At 47.4% G+C, this 13,916-nt stretch overlaps 1 protein-coding gene across 47 annotated transcripts in view; it reads right to left on the reverse strand.

Moving 5' to 3' along the window:
• The window catches only part of Foxn3 (forkhead box N3), a 381,706-nt gene that overhangs the window by 75,533 nt on the left and 292,257 nt on the right, over positions 1-13,916 (reverse strand). For 5 of the 47 annotated variants that reach the window (XM_087553419.1, XM_087553420.1, XM_087553422.1 and 2 more), the window contains one exon: positions 12,054-12,863. In XM_087553419.1, coding sequence (XP_087409545.1) covers positions 12,841-12,863 — 23 coding nt within the window. In that variant the 3' untranslated portion in view covers positions 12,054-12,840. 47 annotated transcript variants of the gene reach the window in all.

Genomic DNA, 13,916 nt, shown 5'->3' on the forward strand with positions numbered 1-13,916 from the left:
AAACAACCTGTAGAGGGCAAAGAGATAAAGAGGGAGTGGGTAGGGAGAGGGGAGAGAAGAGGAGGGAGAGAGGGAGAGAGAGGGAGAGGGAGAGAGGGAGAGAGAGAGAGAGCGCCGAAATCGCAGCAGTACCTTTATTTTGCCTGATTGCATTACTCAAATAGAAAGAGCTGTGGATGATAATAATAATAATGAAGATGGCATTAAAGTAAAATATTTGACACTCACAAGATTAAAAGCTGAATACAGTAATCTCATAATCATGGCAGAATGTTCAGCACTTAATCAACAATTACTCCGGAAAAATGCCCGAATCTTGATGCTTAAGCATCAGGAAAAGACGAAGGCAAAAGACAGGAAATCAGTGTCGGGCAGGAGGATGGGGATCCAATCTAAATATTGCATGGGCTATGATAAGAGAGCCCTGGATTTTCCTATCACTGCTGTGTGTAAAAATAACAACCCAGAGACACACACTCCAAACCCAAACACTCCAGTCAAACAGCTATTTTTAAAAACCACTTCACTTAATAGTGACAGAGCCCATTAATCAGGGTCTCTTAGGGGAGAAAGACTATCAGTTTTATTAAGGTATAATTTATACTTCATGCAAGAGTTTCTTCAAGTCTGATGGGAGATAGAAAATGGAACGGCCCAGGCAGGAAGCCAGAATCTAGTAGTACTCTTAAGGGCCAACTCAGAAAGGATCAGAGACAAACTATAACCCCCCACCCCACCCCCTGGTGGGCACTCCCCAAAGCCTGCCAAGTGGGTATTTTGAAGCCTGCATATACCCTCTTATCTAGAACACTGAATTAAAATTTTTCATAAGCCCATTGAGATATCTCATGCCCGAGAGGAAGTTAAGTCAAGAGTCTTGGAAAACACTCACTCATTTACACCAGCCTGCTAAGTTGGGTTTTTACAACATAAGTTTTATTTTATAATGGTCTTTGTAAGGAGCTAGTCCTTCATTTAGAAGGCATCCAATGTGAGCAACAGAAAGGCCAGCCTTGGATTTTAAATACTCTCCCTTTCAGGTGGGCTGGGAGGAGGCAGTGTCTTTAAACAGGGCTTTCATAAGCCCGCTGTCTGTATCCGGCAAGCTTCAAGAGAGCACACTGTAAACACCCGCAGCAGTCAGTGAGCGTAAGGATGCTTTCAATGATGCTGCCCTTTATTTCTGGAGAAGGCTCATTTTCCTTCTTCTGTGGGTAAACACTGCAAATCTCACATCATGAAACACAACCAAAGGAGCAAATGACAGTGTCGGCTACAATGACAGTGCTTCAAAAAAAGATTACCCCAACAATCCCACTTTGCCATTTTCCATGACCTGTGGAGGTGAGCAAATGCCGTGAGTGGGCACGTGGCCTCTGCGGAATGCGGCTAAAGCATCACATCTGCCTGAGGAACCATGGGAGCTTTTCCCTGGGATGTTTCAGTTCTCATAAGGACGCTTCTAACAGGAGAATGAAAATAGTAGGGATGTCCTTGGCTCTGGCTCCACAGGAGAACCTCTCAGTGCTGTGACAAGTGGGCTGCCCAGAGGAAAAGGTCAAGATGAGCTAACACCCCAACCTAATCCACAGTCAACTAGTTAAGTCAACAGTCATGGATCCTAGCAATCTAACCTTAGCTGTGAGCCTGAGAGGCCAAGCCCCATCCCCCACATCATTATTATTTGTTTCCTATGACTGGGGACTGGACACAGGCCTATGCGGTCAGTGCTCTAACCTTAGCCAAATCAAGGTTCTTCAAGGAATGAAATATTTTCTTAGACATAAGTCAAGAATAGTGGCACTGGCCTTTCCCGTCTTTACACGTGACATTATAATATATATGTTACCCTAGGTGAGTTCCTAAATTACCCAGGATCTTCAGACATTTCCCCCCTTGTCTATCTCATACCTCAGAGTGTCATCCACAAAGCCTTCTGGTGCCTCTGCAGTAAGCAAAGGGACACAGGATCTGCCTGTGGCCACAAATGCGTGGAGTTCACCTGCCAAATGTCATGAAGACACTGTCATGTGTGAAAGCCTAAAGCTAGTCCCTCAAAGACCATCCTGTCCTATTTCCTGCGTGTAGGCTCTAGGTGTGCACTATTACATAAGCTGAAACGCACACACAAAGAGGGATTTGTTTTTTGAGATAAGGTATAAACAAGAAGTTTATTTCTATTCAGACTAGAGCCATTCGCCTTGCCATCACATAGCTACAAGAAGGGAAAGCCGGGAACACAAAGGCAGGCACGTTAGCTCCACTCCCACCCACTCCATAGTTTTCTTGCCCATCACCCATGTGATGTGAGCTGAGGGGGTGTTGGGGTTCACACTGTCCGAACACCTTTCATGTATCTTGCCTTCGATGCCTATCAACCAGGAACAGTCACAGGCTGCAGACAACGTGGATGGAGTATGGAGTCCCTGCCCTCAGACTCTTCACTCCAGGGAAATAAAGGCATGCGGGGAATGGTGAAAATGTCTCGCCATGTTGTGAGAAGGCATAATGGCGGTACACGGTACTGAAGAAGCTCCGCTGAGTACTCTGGAGTTCGTAGTTAAGTAAGCAGCAGGAACTTTTCCACTTCTCATGAGATGAAGAAATGCCAAGGCAGGACAAAGACAGACAAAGGGAAGAAGTGCGAGGGGCACTGCTCATCACAATGTTTGCCAGAGCATCCAAGACCCCCCCAGGGGGGTACCACTGTCTCCTCACCCCTCCCCTGTGCCGCTCTGGTCTATCCACCTAGCCAGCCATTCTCACCCTCGAACTTGAAACAACAAAGGGTTTTCTGGGCATAGAATTCCCCAGAGCAAATGGTTTACTTGAAAATGAGAACCATTTCATGATACAGTCCTCATTTCAAAATTCCTTGGCTTTTGTTATGGGGGAGGGTGATTAAGGGCTTGGTTTGGCCAGATTCCTTTAAAAAGTATTTCTTGGAGCACAACCTCTTCCCCTACCCTGGCACCCATTTCAAGCTCCCCAGCCTCTAGGCTAGAAACCATTTATGAACAAAATGAAGGAGGTCCATCCACCAGGACCATTTTTTGAGAATATGGCTCCGAAGGGAGGAAGGGATGTTCACAGCAGACAGACTTAATGGGATGCTTCAGAGTGTTTCTCTGACTTTAACTAAGTGACACTTTCCTGTTTATGCTCTGTACACAACCTTGAAATCCTCCAGATGAACAGATTCCAGACTATTCATAGCCCAGACAGTACTCCCCGTGACACACCCTCAACTGATCCACCTGCTCCCTGTGCCAGAGGCTGGGATCTGTGGCTACTCTCCTCGACTGTGTGGAATCAGGGGTCATGGTCCAGCAGGTCCAGGACTTGCAAAACTTCATTCATTAGGCCATTGATTGAGGAAGGATGACGGCTCAAGAGCATACAGCTGTCCTCCTCCACAGACACAGAATGAGGTAAATACGATAAAAGTGATTGTGGTGCTGCCTGCCCGTGCTCCACGACGTTACTCAACCCCCAGGTTGTGCAGCTTACACGGGTGAACCGAGTAGTATGTGGGTTTGTGAGCTGTAACTCAATAAAACCATTATCCCCAAAGTCACTGTTTCTGTCAACCCTAAAATATCAGTGGCCTTTCTCGTGACATTATTCTCACAGGGGAAGGCCAGGCTGAGGAATCTGTTGACATTTGCAGCACCAGGCTTATAGATTAAACGATCCACTTTCCTGAGGGCTTCATCCAAGCCTGGGTGCCTGCCCTGCAGTAGCTCAAAGGCTGGTCAGCTGAGGTTGGTTACCCATAGCCTGAGACCACCAGCTTCAAGAGCTAATCCTTTTCCTGGGCATAGCTGGAGGAATGCAGATCTCACTGAGGAAATCAAACCAAAGGAGCAAGAAACAATCCCTCTCCTACCCACTAGAGACAGAGGTGGGAGAGGGATTTCCTCACCACCTTCTTTTCCTCTATCCATCCATCTGTCCATCCAAACCATCCATCATCCATCTATCCATCATCCATCCATCTATCCATCTATCCATCTGCCCACCCAACCACCGAACCACCCATTAAATTTCTACTCTCTAAGAATCAATGGTCAACAACCAGCCTCACCCACTCATCCATCATAGCTTTGGCTAGGCTGGCTTCATACTTATCTAGGTTATGACAAAAGCTTTCCAACTGTCTTCCTCCTGCCCCGTTAAGACATTTTTACAAGAAGCCAGCTGATTATCTCCAGTCATCTCAATCGCTTCTAACAGTTTCCAATCACAATTAGAACAAAATCCCACATCCCCATGCTCGTTGTTCCTTCCTTCGACCCTGCTGCTATTTCTTTTCTTTTCTTGTTTGTTTGTTTGGTTTTATTGAGGCAGAGTTTCCCTGTATAGCTTCAGCTGTCCTGGAAATGTGTACCACCAGCCTTCTGCTGTTACTTCAACCAGCCACAGGACCTTTGCACCTGCCCTCTGACCACAGAGCTTCTCTTGTTGGTTGTAGTATATTTTGGACCCTGCATCTGTTTGGTTCTTTGTTTTGGGCACTGACCCAGAGCTGAGACCAAATTGCACTTCAACGTTCTGCTTGCTTCCTACTGCCATGGAGAATGCCACCAGGGCAAAGACCCCACAGCCAACCCGCTGCTTCTTTTTTTTTTTTTTTTTTTTTCCGGAGCTGGGGACCGAACCCAGGGCCTTGCGCTTGCCTCAGCGCTCTACCACTGAGCCAAATCCCCAACCCCAACCCGCTGCTTCTTGATAGATTCTTTCAAACAGGCAAACTGACGACTGCTGGTTTAGTTCTCTTCACACTCCTGCTTCCAGGCGGCTGGCTGATCTGTAGTTGAGCCTGTGGCAGAGCCGGCTGTGTCTCTGGGTGTAACTATTCCTTCCCTTCTTCCGGGGCTAGATTTAGTCAAACTGGACCCGAGCGAGACCTTGGAAATGTAGGTGGTGCTGTATTCACAGATAAGAGATTCTACTGGGAGAAACTGAGAGCTGGAGGATTTCTTCTGGAAGGTACTCTGAGCACTTAGTACAGGAGGGCTGTGGAAAGCCCTTTAACCTGGCAGGACACAGTCGACGGCAACTCCACACGGCCCTCCAGAATACAATGGAAACTTATTTGACTACAGAAATGATTTTGATTTGAAGTAAAAAAGGAAAGGCAAAACTTCAATTAAATGACTCTCAAAAGCAAATGATCTAAGGAACAGGAGATTTTGGGGGGAAGGTAGGCATAATTTTTAAAAAAAAGCTATTTGAATGGTTTAAGCAGCTTATTCAAGTGGGATACTTTAAAATGCCTGGATTCAAGAGCTCTGGAATTCAAGTGCTTTAAATTGAGAAAATAATACACAAGTAACTGGTTGTAATTTCTTCTTTGTGCATCCTGGCATTGTGTCTCCCACATACCCAACTCTGTGCATAGCTATCTTTCCCCAAGGACCTCGAGCCTCTTGTGGGAAACCCTGGAGCCAATACAAACACCAACCCATGTGAATACCAAACATTGTTCCATAACTGAAATTATAACGAAAGCTCCCACCTTAGAAATACAAACACAGGGTAAATTAGGAATCTCAGGGGCACGCCGACATGAGTCTCCTGAGAGTCTGAACCTCACCGATAGGCTGTATTCACTAAAGCTTGCCAACAGTGGAGAGGAACATTCTAGCAGGTATTTATGGACCACCCACTGCAGTGAAGGGCTGTCACCATCTCTCTTTTTCATGTGACAGAGTCCTGAAGGCAGACAGCTCAGGTAAGCCTCTGAGGACAGACGCTGTCGAGGAATGAGGATCTGTTTGCAAGCACCTACCGCAGCCTTTGAGACGCTCACGGCGGCACACGTTCCAGTACGAATCTACCCAGACAGAGGCAGCTTTCTAGGAAAGAGACAATCATTTCCAAAATGTTTCATGTAGACACCGTCATGCTGCAAGGGGGATAATTGCTACACCATTCATTTGGACGCCATTCAGCAAGCACCTATTATACACGGGGGACTCTGGCGACTGAGAAAAGGCTCACGGTCCCCGCTCATTCAGGAGAAACAGGCACAAGCCAGCAATGCGACAATGCCAGAAGAGACACAGCAGTGTGTAGGATTCCAACAGGAATTTGGATACGCTCCTATCACAGCCCGTGGGCCAAACCTGCATGTTTTCCCGAGCTGGAGCTTCTGATGGTCTGAACATATTTTCATTACTGGGGAAAAAAAAATCAAAAATGGAAAAATATCTCCTGACACAGGAATGTGATATGAAATTCAAGTATCAACGCCCATGAATAAAGATTGTACTTGAACTGAGTCATGACCGTCAGTGTTCATACTGACTTGGCTGAACCCCCTCCTCTGCCAGCAGAATGAAGCCATTGGATGACATGGAAAGCCACAAAATCCGGCATGTGGCCCTTTCCCGAAAGGAGCGACAGAGCTCAGTCAAAATGTGGGGTTTGTTTTGAAAAGAGGGATATAAATACGTATGAAACCATTAAACTAGTTTGCGGTGCAACAATTAGCGAGACAACAATTTGGAGAGAGCCCACAAACACTGCTGGTTATAAAGGAGGTCACCCTTCAAGGTCTCCATTTCACAGAGGAGAGCCTGGACACAAACACCAAACTTTTCTTTCTGGCTGCAGGGAATGGCTCTGTCAGAGGGAAACGCAATGCTTCTGCCATTGTAACATATGTGCCCAGCTCAATGGCTGGAAAAATGCTGTTAACTCTGAAATGCTAGAGGAAAAAGGAAGGATCTAGATAGAGAGTTCTGGGTTCATGTTTAGTGCTTTAGTCAAAAAGGAAAACAAACAGAACTGCTCAGGAGCACAGCCACCTTGAAGTTACCTTGTCTTAGTGTGGCCTCCAAGCTTACGCCTGCCTTCTGCCTCCCAGGCACTTCCTATAGCCATTTGTACCCACTGATGAACTCACTGGTCCTGCCAGATGCCCTAGGCTGTCTGGCTTATGTCACAAAATTCCCTCCATTGCTGTGGTACTTCTCTGAGCCACCTCATCTGTCAGGTTCCCAACTTCTTAGTCTTGGGAAGCCAGTCTATGAAGACATAGGGGCTGGACTTTAATACTCATCCCCAAAGCACCTTGCTTTTACTTGAAATAGGAGCTTGGTTTAATGTGTATGAACATGACACTGTTTTAGCTAATTAAGAGTCAACTTAAACTTTACAGTTTACACAGAATGTGGGATATACTTTACTTGGTTCACTATGACACAGAATTGATCCTTCAAATATAAAGAGTGCTCAGGGTTAATCAAGTATTTAAGATATGTTTACTTTCCACATGATCATAATCAACTACCACCTCTTTTACTAAGTATTTCTTCACTTTTAATCTATTTTATTTGTACCATATAATGCAACATGCTTCTTGGCATCTATATCATTTACATGTCTAAACAACATACAGGCCACTAATTCCCCACAAGCTATAGGAAGCGAGAAGTAATCATCACACACTGCTTGATGGGCACCTCAGATGTGCACGCGCTTGCACGTGCGTGGGGTTGTGCCATCTCACAGTTAAGCTGGAAGGCCAGCATCATCAGCGTGGCGCCACTATTCATCCTATCCCTCTTTCTACAGCACTGCTTGGTCACACAAACCTGGAAGGACTCAGTTCAGCAAGCACACTCCCCACTGAGCATTCTAATCCAGACGTCTGAGTGAAGTGGGGGTGTGGGGGACACAGGCAGGCTGAGAGGAGCTGAGCACCTGGGTGACACCACAGGGGCCACTCATGCCTGGCTGCAGCTGCTCCGGAACAAGGCAAGGCCACGCTGCCTCGTGCCTCCTAGTTGTTGAAAGAAGCCAGGAATTTCCTGAATTCAAAATCAATATGCAATATGTCCAATCAACAAACTCACCTGTGTTCCAGTGTGCTGGGTCAGTCCATCTCCACTAGACACCATCGGCATGTGCCCTCCCTCCCCTCAGCCCTCAGGATCCCTTCTCAAATCTGCTTCCGGTGCTGGGAATGATAGCCAGCACACACATTGTAATCTCGGCATGGCGGGTAGGAGAGGGTGCGGGGTGGGGTTGGGGGTGGGGGGAGCAGGGCAGGAGTAGGAGGATCCGGAGTTCAAGACCAATGTGAGGCCAAGCCTGGCTATATAAAACTGTTTCAATAAAACAAACAACAACAAAACCAAACCAAAACCAAAGTGCAATCCAAAGAACATCAAGCTTGGCATCTGAGCACATAGCCCTCTCACCTTTTTAGAGCCAGAGACCTCAAAGCCAGCTTTGCTGATCACACCCTGGCTTCCGCAATCTGAACACAGCCCTCTGTTGACCAGCTCCCACTAATGAGCACTTAGAGGCACTCAGCAGAGAGGCAGGAGAGAGAAGTGCTTTATTGACACACAGGGATTGATGGGAAAGCTTTGTTTCTCCCATGTGGATTTCCAACCCCGGCTTCTCTGAGGCAGTTCAGATTCTTAGAGGCCAAGTTCCCGAAGGCCAGAGACTGCTGGTGGCATCAAGATGACTGTGTGACTCCACGTCCCTAAGCCTCTCACAAGAAGTTCTCAGGTTGACACCCTTTCCTTGACAGCCAGAGGAATCCACACCACTACCTTTTGCTTTCAATCTCACAAAAGTGGTGTTGCTCCTGGTGTCTGCACTTCTGCCTGTGCAAGGCCTCTGTGCTCCCAGCCCGCCCGGGCTGCCTTTGACAATGAGTCCGTTCATCCACTCACGCCACAGGGGACAGAGTACCAGATCCCAAGGATGGTGAAATTTTAAGAATAAAGGGACTTCTGACAAAAGTCAGTTCCCTCAGTCAGAGGCTGGCTGGAGTCCTCATGTGTCCCCACGCACGTGTGGGACGAGAGTAGGTATGTATGCGGGCCTGAGGTCAATCTCAGGAACGTTTGTCAATCACTCTCCCACTTTTGTTGCTTTTTGGAGACAGACTCTCTCACTGAACCTGAGCTTACTGATGCAGCTGCACTGGCTGGGCCAATGAGCGCCCAGGAGTCTCCTGAGTTCCTTCTCCCTAGTGTCCAGATCATAGGCATACCCTGCTGTTCCTGACTTTTAAAGTGGGGCACTGAGTATCCAAACTCAAGACTTCACGCTTGTAGCATTTTACCAAACAAGTCATCTTCCCAACCTTGTCCCCTCTCCAGGATGGTCTTAAGAAAAGGTCCCAACCAACACTCCTTTCCTGGTATGGCCCCGTGGTGGGTCCAATCAACTGCAAACATCTGTTGTTCTGCGAAAGATTAGGGTTCAGATTAAATGTACAGTCCTTTCTGGACACTTCTCAAAGTTTGCTGTGGAAGATTGCATACAGGATTCTAACTAAATGATTAAAATATGGAGGAGTCCCTTTAGCTCTGAAGTCAGCCATCTTTGATTTTCATGGCATATCCAGGCATACCCACCGCCTCCTTATAATCAAGAACAGAGGCTTTGGGAAAAGCAAAGACAGGCTTGACACTACACGAGTAATCACTCCATCTTTTAGAACGGCCTCAAGTGGTTCATTAAAAAAAAGAGAAAGTCCCCAGACACCTAAAGAAGAAAACAGTCCTTCAGAGTCCCAAAGGTCTAGAGGACAAGGTGAGGTATGTCTGACCATTCCACAAGGCACACATTTGAGCTGTCCTTACTGAAAGCACTTCCTCTGGGGGCCTGCCAGGAGCTGGGAAGCAGCAGGCCTTTCCTGCGCACTGCACTGCCTTTTTACCGGCACCTGCTGCCATTTTCAATGGGAAATAGAGCGTTTCTCATGGAACAATTGGCATGCATAAAAGGGGTTCTCACATAATGCCCTTCAATCTCCCACAAACGAAAATCAATCGGCCAGGGAGATTGTGTCACCAGAGACCAAAGGGGTGAGTTAGACCTAAACAGGCAGGTGGACCGGACGGGCAGACCGAGGAACAAGGCAGGCAAGGGCAGGAATCACGGGCTTCTTCGATGACCTCGCGGTCTTGTCACTTTCCACGAGGCCAGGACAAACAGGCTGCCTGTAGATCTGTTTTGGTCACACAGCTGTAAACATGACTGATGGAGATGTTCGGCGCCTGGCTCTCAGGAGCAGGGAGCAGCGAGCGATTGCGGTACCAGTCATTAAGAAGCAGAATGCCCGACTATTCACTCTTTCTTCCTCGTTCCAACCACGAGAGGCAGCCACTCTGGCCCTGATCCTTGCAACTCTTCCCTAAGCCACAGGTTTCTCTTTGCATTCCTTTATCTGTGAGAATCGAAGCATCTGAGTTCGTGTGTCTGGCTTCCGCCGGCTTCATCAGTCTCGTGCACAGCTCTCTTCTTGGTAGAGTTTAGCTTTATTGATTTCGATTTCTGACCTGCTCGATGCTGGCTCATTCATTATTCAGTGAAAATCTGGCCATGAGACCACGGTTTGATATCCTGCCAACAGGAGCCTGAGCAGGTGGGAACCCGTGAGTCTACCCTTCAAAGAGTCGGCCCCCAGATAAAGCTGTGTATTTCCACTCCTCAAGCCGTTCATTTATACACTGGACCTTCTGAAGAACAGATTATTTCTGCTTGGGTAGCAACTTAGCTCAGTAGGGAAAAACCGACTCAAGTGGCTTGGATGGCAAAGGTTTGATCCTGGTAAAACAAGTTTATTTTTGAGAAAGAAACAGGTGGAAAATGGCCCCCTTGGTAGCCACCTACATCACGCAGTGCCCTTTAGTCCCTGGAGGGAAGAGGTGGTCTACATCAGCTACTGTCACCAACCAGACCCATCCATTGCTAGGGGAGGAGCCCCAAGTGCCCATGACGGAGATTCCAGGGGGCATTGCCAGCATGATGCCCAAAGACGCAGGGAGTGGATGTTTTCCTTAGCAGGACACAGAGGTAAAGGAGATTGTATTTAAATCCTAAGAAGAATCTCGTAAAGCACAAGAAATAACTTTCAGAAATCTTCAACTGACACACATTATTGAAAAGAATATGAAAATTCTCCTTCAGAGAAATCTTTTAAAAACAGAACCACTTACTTACCAAACTGCAGAATCTGATGCTCTTGGAAGACCCTACACTAGCGCATTCCTAAGTCCCCACTGGGCTTCCAGGTCAACCTTCGTTAAGCAGTCTAAAAATGACAGCTAACTTTGGATTGAGGTCCTGCTCTCCCTAACACCTGCACTGTAGGTAAGGGGTCTGGGAGCCTGCAAGCTCTCTTCTGAGTGCTCTCTTCAGAACACACCCATGGAAAGACCAGGGTGTGTGCAAATGCCCCCCCCCAACCTCAGACACTGTACCGTACCCCACTGTACAGGAGAGCAGTCATGCTTGAAATTTGAAAAGTGAGGGAGCCATCATGAAGCTGAAACCAAGACTAACACACCACAAATAATAGTAACATCTCTGAACACGAATACAGTCTACACACGTGTGTGCACACGCATGCACTCATAACTGGGTCTTAAGGTAATCACAGACCCCCCCCACCCCCCATTGCATGGAGAGGCAGCAAGAAGGGGTTTATGTAGTGGTGTTTTCACAGCCTTGCTGTGGCTGACAAAGGAGCTGAGGAGAGGGAGAACTAAAGAACTCTCGTTCCCCACTGCATTCTGCTTCCACAATAGAGAGCAACTCTGACTCTGTGCTCTTTGCCATCTCTGTCCTTTGGGAGGTTTCATGAGAAAGGGAAGAGAAAGTGTGACTTGCAGTGCAGTGTAACTAAGCTCATGGTTTCTTCTAGAAACAGGCAAAGATGGTGGTGATGGTGATCGTGGTGACGGTGGTGGTGGTGGTGATGGTGGTGGTAGTGATGGTAACAGTGGTGGTGGTGGTGATGGTGGTGGTGATGGTGGTGGTAGTGATGGTAACAGTGGTGGTGGTGGTGGTGGTGGTGGTAATGGTGCTGGTGGCAGTGGTGCTGCTGCTGATGGTGGTGGCAGCAGCCAGGATACTGCCAGCTCAGGGTTTAGCACTCAGGGAGAAAGAGAGGAACCTAGAAAGAAACCAACAGTAACCAGCAGTAGTCCAGCATAAAGCCAGGACCCTGAAAGCCTTGAAAATACTTGATTTTTCCAGGCAAGCAACTTTCATTAACGCAGATAAACAAGTGATTCAAGATCTATTCAGCGTGTTTTATTTCAGACATCTCATTCACAAGAGGCCTTTTCTGTCTGCACAATGTCATTTTTCTAAAAAGTACACTGAGACAGGGGTGAAGGATAGGAAGCACCCTGAGGGCAATGAACCCCTCTCCAGTGTGAGCCTCTGGCTGTGGACCCACTGTGACCAGCTAGCTGCCTCTAGCTCGTGCCACTGTGCCTTCCTCTCCTTGAGTTGCTGTGCCCAGGTATTTTTATAACAATGAAGGACATAACAAATATGCCACATCTTTTTAAACAATACAGGGAACGCATGTCAACCATACATATTCATCCCGCCCTGTCATCTCCTCTCTGTTATAGCTTCGATACTTCTTTTTGTAAGCTACTGAAAATGCTTTTGGGAGCATGGCGGGACACGTAGGACAAGTTAATTGAACACAGTCGTCAATGAGCAGCCCTTTGCAGCAGTGCGGCTCTCAAGCAGACAGTAGGGAGTGCAAAGGCGAGGCAAGGGCTCTGAGGAAACTTTCCAGCTGCGGGGTCAGCTCTCCAACAGAAACTTCTCTTCCAGTTCCAGTTGCCACGGAACACCCGGAAGCCTGTGACCTGCGTGGCAGAGGCGTTTTACAGTGAACGAAAAGCTGCCTCCCAAATTCAAAGTCAGGAGCAACGATCGTCAGTTCTGCATCTTCTCGTGAGCCAGTCCAGCAGACCCCACGCACTGACAGTGTTCCTTACGGAGATGCCGTACACAGAAGTGACCAGAGACGGGAAGCCTGCAGCCCGGAGCATCATATTAGGCCCATGTCATAGCTTCCACTGTGTAAAAATCCACACAGATTAAGTGTCCTTCACCTGAAAACGTGGTTTTTCAGGTTTGAGGATATGTGCAGCTACATAGTAAAATGCCTACTGTAGGGATGGGATCTATAAACACGAAATCCACTTATGTTTTGTTTACATTGTATAAACATGGCCTTCAGAAAATCTTTCCTGTAAGAAACAAAGACTCAAGGTGTAGGATTTTCAGTAACGAAGTCCTGTAAGTTTTGGGCTTTGGAGCAGTTTGAATCTCAGATTTAGAGCTTTCTGACTATGGCTGGTCAGTCTTGGGTAGTCCAAACAGCCTAGAGAGAATGATTACCCCCTAACACACACACACACACACACACACACACACACACACACACACACACACACACACACACCTGCCATGGATATGCTTTCAAAGTGGACCTGCTGTCCTGGCCACAGGACAGGGGACACTCATGCTATGGTCACTGGGCCATCTGACCCAGAGTTCTGGGCTATCAGACAAACACTCTGATAGTGATCAGAATGCCTGATGTACCGTGTTAAAGAATGCACCGGACTCCCCTTCCTAGCTCAAAGCCATCGGATTCAGGAAGCCAGAAGCTAGCCTAGGACTCATGGCTGGGTACACTAGGTACATCCACCTTTGGTCCTTGCCTAGCATGTACAAGGGACCGGGACCACACATGGAATGGTCTGCTGCTACTGATGAGAGAAGCCATGTCCAAGGCCAAAGACAGTCTCAGCAGGTCAGGAAAGACGGATTAGCCGCAAGCCCATTAATGATGGGGACATGTTCTGACAGACAACTTGTTAGGTAGTTGAGTCATCTTGTTTACTTGCATAAACCCAGACAGTAAAGTTTGCTCTCTCCTCTTGGACTCCTGGTGTAAGCCAGAGATACAGCAAACATACAACGCACAAGGCCACAGGCACAGAACGTGGCACGTTGCTTCATATCAGCTTTTTAGAGGGGATATGCTTTAAATCAGTCATCAAGTTCAGTGCATGCCTGTAATCCCAAATATGTAGAAGACTGAGACAAGAGGATAGCAAGCC

Source organism: Rattus norvegicus, chromosome 6 (assembly GCF_021556685.1).
Source record: "Rattus norvegicus strain SHRSP/BbbUtx chromosome 6, alternate assembly SHRSP_T2T, whole genome shotgun sequence".
Classification (NCBI taxonomy): domain Eukaryota; kingdom Metazoa; phylum Chordata; class Mammalia; order Rodentia; family Muridae; genus Rattus; species Rattus norvegicus.